At 34.9% G+C, this 6788-nt stretch overlaps 1 protein-coding gene across 2 annotated transcripts; it reads right to left on the reverse strand.

The window, feature by feature from the left end:
• Window positions 1-732: 732 nt before the first annotated feature.
• Window positions 733-5391, reverse strand: LOC120165320 (disease resistance protein RPV1-like). 2 transcript variants are annotated; one of them, XM_039174869.1, is made up of 6 exons: window positions 4858-5391; window positions 3709-4780; window positions 3051-3365; window positions 1544-2919; window positions 1313-1447; window positions 733-1128 (listed from the first exon to the last, which is right to left on the reverse strand). In XM_039174869.1, the coding sequence occupies exons 1-4, from the start codon at window positions 5337-5339 to the stop codon at window positions 1672-1674; spliced, it is 3117 nt and encodes a 1038-aa protein (XP_039030800.1). In that variant the 5' UTR covers window positions 5340-5391; the 3' UTR covers window positions 733-1128; window positions 1313-1447; window positions 1544-1671. The 2 variants fall into 2 exon arrangements, with proteins under 2 accessions (XP_039030800.1, XP_039030799.1); XM_039174868.1 differs by having other exon boundaries at window positions 733-1447.
• Between the last annotated feature and the right edge of the window lie 1397 nt (window positions 5392-6788).

The following is a 6788-nucleotide window of genomic DNA, read 5'->3' on the forward strand; positions in this document are numbered from 1 at the left end:
TACACCAAATTTGTGGTGGGACACAAATCTGTTCAATGCCCGTCAAGACACTTTGATAATCTCCAAAAAGAAGGGGAGAAGGATACAAAAGAAAAGGCTGGACAGCAGGAATTTCATGAGGATCAGCACGACGAAGAACAAGCGAAGCAAGAAACCAGCAATGAAGGTAGGTATGGCCCCTGGATGTTGGCGCAAAGATGACAAAGAGGGGTGCGAGCTAGCAAAAAAAGCCAAAACAACGCTCAAGAAAATTAGGGAGGTAACCGTTTTTTAGTCTTGAGCGAAGTAGTTTCCAATGAGATTAAACCAGAGGGAGAAACCACAGGAAATAGTCAAAGAGCTATGGGAGTTATAAATCACGATGACAACTAAATGGAAACTGAAGCAAGTGGGACACCGAATGAATTTAAGCAGGATAAAGGAAAACAGATAGAGTTGAACCCTCAAAGATAAAAGGATAAAGGACTCCTAAAATCGTGAACATGAATGATAGGCTTAACCAGATTCAATTACTATGGAAGTTGGAAACCAGGTTAATCACATGGAGGTTAGTTCGATAAGTATTGGTCAAACGGAGGAAATGATCATAGAATCCCAAATCCAACCGGAGTAGGGTGATTTAGGAATGCCAGAACTAATGATAGGACTGCTTTCTTGGATTATAAAGTTTGATTTATAAAAAAAAAAATGCAAAACAAGTTAATGAAGAACACAGCTAGAACAACACTGCTTCAGGATCCTCCCCAAAGACCTCCTTAAAAAATCGAGCCAACCACAACAACTTAAAGATTTACCACCATGCCTTGAACAGATCACACCTATCTAAACCTTCAATAGCCAACAGCGCAAGGGAACTGCCCGAGACTGCAACAGAAATATAATTCACACAGACAAAACCCTTTAACAGTTCGTCAATCTCCCATAGTCGCTTATCATGGAAAATATTTTCATTTCGACCCAACCAAGTGCTCCACAAGGCGACTGAACACGAAGTTAACCACACAATTTGCAAATTTTCAGAATGAAAAAAGGGAAAAACAAAACCTAAATAACTCCTCGACACTACACAAATCGCCCCAAGCCACATTCCACCAATGTGCAAAAGATAGCCAGATACCCTGTATAAATCTGCAATTAACAAACAAACAGGTAATTGACATCCTCATCAACCGATTCACACCAAAAACAAGTACCCACTCCTTCCGTCAATCAGCATTAGTTTAATCCCTTCATTATGTCTTATTTGTGTACAGGGCCTACGTCGATACCACTAACATGAATATTTACTTATGATGTTTTCATTGTCTTATACCTGCATGTAGAACACTTTGCCACTTTTGTCAATCCTACTCATGACTGATTGCACATCTTCTTCGAGATCTTCCACATCATCATCATCAGGACCAACGACATGGATGCTAGTGCCAGCAACAACATGATCAATGCCCTGTATAATGATATAAGAAGAGATTAACTAATACTAATTTATTTGTGCAGTTATCAGATGTAAAGAGAAGCAAATGTATTTCTAATTTCCAATCACCTGTGACCCTGTGCCGGTTTGATCCCCTTCTTGTTGTTTCTGCATCTGATATAATAAGAGATTAACTAATAACTTATTTGTGCAGTTATCAGATGTGATAGAGAAGCAAATGTATTTCCAAGTTCCAATCACCCGACCCTGTGCCGCTTTGATCTCCTTGTGCTTGTTTCTGTAGCTGAATGGTGATGGGGTTCCATAGTATTAGCATCTCCTTGGGAATCAAAATTGAGGTTGGATTTATCATATCTCATAACATCAGTAATGGTGTAACTCTCTGCATCCACGTAAATTACATGAACTCCACATTTCTTCACTTTGATATGTTTTTCTTTATTCTTAATGAATGGGAGATGTTTGATGTAGAATTGAAACGATGCCTCCACATAATTCAGGTCTTCTTTAACCATATCCTTCCCACATAGAATGAAAACATGATCACCCTTGCTCTCATAAATCTTCCAAGCAATTTCCCTGAAAAATAATTTACTTTTGAACTTTTTAAAACCACCTTCACCATCATTACCACTAGCGACTAACGGTTGATATTCACAGATAAATTTAAGATTTCCAAAGCTATCGCAGTCAGTGAGATCGACCACAAGACATATAGCAAAAACTAATAATCTTCTCCCACTACTCCCCCTTGTGGCTATCTTCAAACTTAATGAAGAATTCATGCTCTGATACTCAAATCTATCAGCTGAAATTTTGTTTCCCGGAAAACAATAAAACAAATTTGGTTCGGGATCAATCGAGAACTCATGATCATATCTTGATTCCCATTTCTCCGCTAGGAATTGAATTTGAAGCATGGCATTTGCCTCGATGTTATCAACTGAATCTTGATTCAAGCTGAAACAATTGGAGAATATCATTGTGTAGTCCCTTTCACCATCAAAAGAATAGAAATTTCGATCAGTGAAAGATACACTTTCTAATGATATGCAACCATGTGTATCCAAGTACTTCAGGTTTGATGGAAGCTCTGAGAGTAATTTGAGGCTCTTGGAATTTGTCATCTTCAACTGTTGAATATTATTTGAAGGCTCTGAAGAAAAGGACACTTCTAAAATTTGAGTTTCAGATAAGTCTAAGCAATATACCTTTCTTGGAATTTTTGGGAATTTGACAATTGGACAACATCTCAAATACAACGTTTCAAGTCTGTCCAGATGCTCAATTGAACCAGGCACTTCTTCTATTTTAGTCAATGATAAATTTAAGTGATATAACATCTTTGGGAGTTCAGGAAGTTGGACCAAACTTCTACACAACTTACAGTCAAGGCTTTCGAGGTTGATGGCTCCTAATAGATTAGGTATCTTCCTTAACTTCACGCAAAAAGAAACGTCAATTTCTCTTAAATTAACAAGATCCTGTACAAAAAACATATAAAATAATTGTATTACTTGTAAGCATTATCTATTTACTTTAGTCGCATAACATATTTACTTGTAAGCATTAGATTAGGGTTCTTCCTAGATGAAGGAAGCATAAAGGCATATACCTGAAAATCTTCATTCCAAAGTTGTTCCATATTGGCCCCTGATAATTTCAACACTACAAGATTCTTTGGATTAAAACTTAGTGATAAAGATTTGAAGGGGTAATACTCCCACTGAAGACACTTTAACTCATTTGGAAGATATGCAATATCAATATCTCCATTTGTAAGTGATCTCTTAGCCCAACTCGATAGAAATTCAGGGACATCAAATTTGATATATCTAAGATTAGGCATGCTCTCAAAACATGTAGGACTTAACTTTAGGTTATCACTATGAGACATTTCGAACTTTATTCCTTCAATTCGTTCAGTTCCCTGATATAAAAAAACAATTTACCAAAGTATTAGTATAAGAAAGATTACATGCATTCTAGTTAAATCGTAAATAAAATGCAATTATATTAGGAAATGCTTACACTAATTGGACATAATTAAACATGTTTGTTTTTATTGTCTTTCTATATAAAAGCAGTGCATTAGATATGTAACTAACCCAACAAACACCATAACAGATCCTATGCCATATCCTAAAACATATATATTTTACATAATATCAAGTGTGTGTGCGTGCGTGTATATATATATAAAATAGTGTGATACTGAACCATAGGACATCATACGAAAGGGGAAAATAAATATAAATATAAATAACTCTTACTTTATTGTTGAGCACTTGATACGCGTCTTCAGGATTCCACAGCCTTTTACGCTCTTCAGGGTATTTAGATTCTTGATCAACAATATCTTTACCCATTTTTTCAAGCATATCATGCATAGAAATCCGCCCGTAAGAATTGATGTCAAATAGGCACTTGTCGAGCAAGTTGCTTAGTCCACTCACAGCACCTTTATACACGCAACTTAGAATTTTTTCTACTTTTTCTTTTGATTCGCCTTTAAAGAAGCATACTAAGTCGAGAAATATATCCTTCTGTAGTTTATCCAACCCATCAAAGCTACTCTTCAAAATGTGTGAAATTTTGGGTTCATCAAACTTGTTTACTTTTTCCACCTCACTTTTCCACTCTTCTATAGACTTTGAATATAGCTTAGCACCCAAAATCTTAAGAGCAAGTGGACTGCCATGGGCTAACCATACAAACTCGTAGGATAGATGTAGAAAATCAACAGAAGGATTCAACTGCTTAAATGCAGTAATAGAAAAAAGTTGAAGAGAATACTTCTCATTTAACTCTTCCACCTTATGTATTTGGGTCGCTCCTCCATTCTTAAGCACTTGTCTATCTCTAGACGTTAGAATGATTTTACTTCCATCACCAAAATGTTTAACACCCATCCAGTCTACTTGTTCTGAGTCATTAACGTCGTCGAGGACAACAATTACTCGTATATTGTTCAGCCTCTCTTTGTAAGGATACCCTATGGAAGGGGTGTCTATACGAATTTCTTTGTCCTTTAAAAGTACGGATAGAAATTTGTTTCGCACGGATTCCTTCCCTTTTTTTTCTATTTTCTCTCTAACATTTTGAAGAAAGTAGCAACTTTCAAAAGGGTTAGAGACTTCCATATAAACAACCTCAGCAAGAGTGGTTTTGCCTATACCACCCATTCCCCAGAGTCCTATTACTCGATTTTGCTTAATCAGCTCCAAAATCTTCTTTTTCTGATAATCTATTCCGATAAATTCTTCAGAAGCACTTCCAGAATAACTATTCATCAACTTATTTAATACATATTCAACAATATTATTAATGTACTGGGTTTCAGATCTGGCAGATAATAAAAAAAATAAAAGTTAAACCAAAGATAAAGTCAAATATAGAAGATGAGTAAAAATATAGTTTACCTGTCAAATTGGACTCCAGCTATATGCCACCCTTTTAATTTACCGGCTTCAGCAAAGGCAGCTTTCCATCGCTTCACTTCATCACGAGGCCTATCTGATTCATGGACATCAAAGGATGCTTTGAAACTGCCACCAAAATTCCGAACTTCAGAGGGATCAACATGATAAAAGATGGGAAGGACAATTTGACCATGAGTTTTCTTGCGGTCCATGATATCGGAGAGTTCAGCCAAGCATGATTTTGAAGAAGCGTAGTCTTTAGACAAAACGATGATGGAGAGTCTCGATGCTTCAATTGCTCGAGAAAGTGCAGGTGAAATACGCTCCCCTCTTTCCAATTCTTCTTCATCGAAGAAGACACCAAATCCCTTGTCCTTCAAAGCTTGGTGTAGATGAGAGGTGAAGTTAAGACGTGTGTCTTCACCCCTAAAGCTAAAGAAAACTTGATACTTCATTGGAGGAGAAGAGGAAGAAGAAGCCATGAAAGGGTACTGATTGAAGTGAAAGAGAGAAAATAACAGGGGAGCTTGGCTTGGTTTGTTTTATTCTGCTAAGAAAATAAAGAAAAAAATTATTATTGGTGCCTTTTATTGACTGTAGCATTGGGGACGACTTTCTTTAGTCGTGTTTATAATTTAATAATTACATATCAGATACATTTTCTTTTAATATTATTAATCTAACATTATTTCTGATAAATCTCATATCATCATTTATGTTTTTGCAAAGTTATGTCTAAACTAACACCACGTCAAGAAAAACACGAATTATCATCTGTATTTTATCTAAGCTGACATCACGTAAAATAATACAAAGATCATCAGTCTATAATTTAATCTATTTAAATGAAAAAGGTAAAAGTGAAATTGATAAAAAAAATCTAAACATTAAAAATTGAATTTATAATTTTTTTAAAAAATATTTAAATGTTGAGAAGGAAATAACTTTACATTAAGGTAAATTACATGGATGATCATCTATCTATAGGGTTGGTGTCAATATAGTCATTATTTTAAAATTTTTGTCAATATAATCACTTAACTATTTAATTGGTTTTTAATATAGCACTTATGTTAATATATGAGGGAAGTGATGACATGGTAGTTAATAAAATTGATATAGTTACATATTTAGTCTTCAATAGTTACACATTCTATTAATTTATAGTCATAGTTTTAATTTAATTTTAAACAATAATTTTTCTAATTAGGAGGTGACACATGTCAATAAGTTATTTTGGCACATTTCAATAGTGACATGTGTCACACCTTATTAGAGAGTTTTTAATTAAATCTAATATTTAATTCAATTAATTTTCCCACCAATTAGGTGGTGAGGTGTGACACATAAAGCTTGATGCCTTTGGTTCAATTCCTCTTACCAATAAATGTTTCCTCTCATTTTTCTCTCTTCAATTAGGTGGTCACACATGTCATTATTGAAATGTGTCAAAATAACCAATTGTATGACTTTCGTTTTTGAATTAAATTAAAACTAAGACTAATTTTTTTTTGCTCGACAATTATAATTTTTATTAATATAACTATAAAGACAACATTCAAGGGAGAGTATCTCGTTAAAAATCTCTCTAATCCTAAAAGGAGGAAAGATTACATTTTCCCGACAACATAAAAAGAGTCAACACGGAACAACAAAATCACCCAACAAAACACAACTCCAACCTTACAAAATCACTCCTGCTAAAAGGAATCACCAAAGTGCACGACAATACCCATTCTAAAAGCTCACCTAACAATAGCATGAAGCATAGAATAACTTAATGAGACCCTTTGCTAATGACCTTGCATGTTTCACATTGTGGTTCGACTTATTATCACATTAAAACCCACAAGCTTGCTTGATCGTAAACAATTGAGATAGCTCTATGAAAGCCTTGCTACATGCAAGAAAACTGCATTACACGAAACTTA

This window comes from Hibiscus syriacus, unplaced genomic scaffold (assembly GCF_006381635.1).
Source record: "Hibiscus syriacus cultivar Baekdansim isolate YM2019G1 unplaced genomic scaffold, ASM638163v2 tig00111582_pilon, whole genome shotgun sequence".
NCBI lineage: Eukaryota > Viridiplantae > Streptophyta > Magnoliopsida > Malvales > Malvaceae > Hibiscus > Hibiscus syriacus.

Coding starts and splice junctions, on each gene's coding strand:
- LOC120165320 (XM_039174869.1), bottom strand. CDS start 5,339: ATGGCTTCTTCTTCCTCTTCTCCTCCAATGAAGTATCAAGTTTTCTTT. Junction 4,781..4,857: donor GCTGGAGTCCAATTTGACAG/GTAAACTATATT, acceptor ATTATCTGCCAG/ATCTGAAACCCAGTACATTA. Junction 3,366..3,708: donor ATCAAGTGCTCAACAATAAA/GTAAGAGTTATT, acceptor TTTTTATATCAG/GGAACTGAACGAATTGAAGG.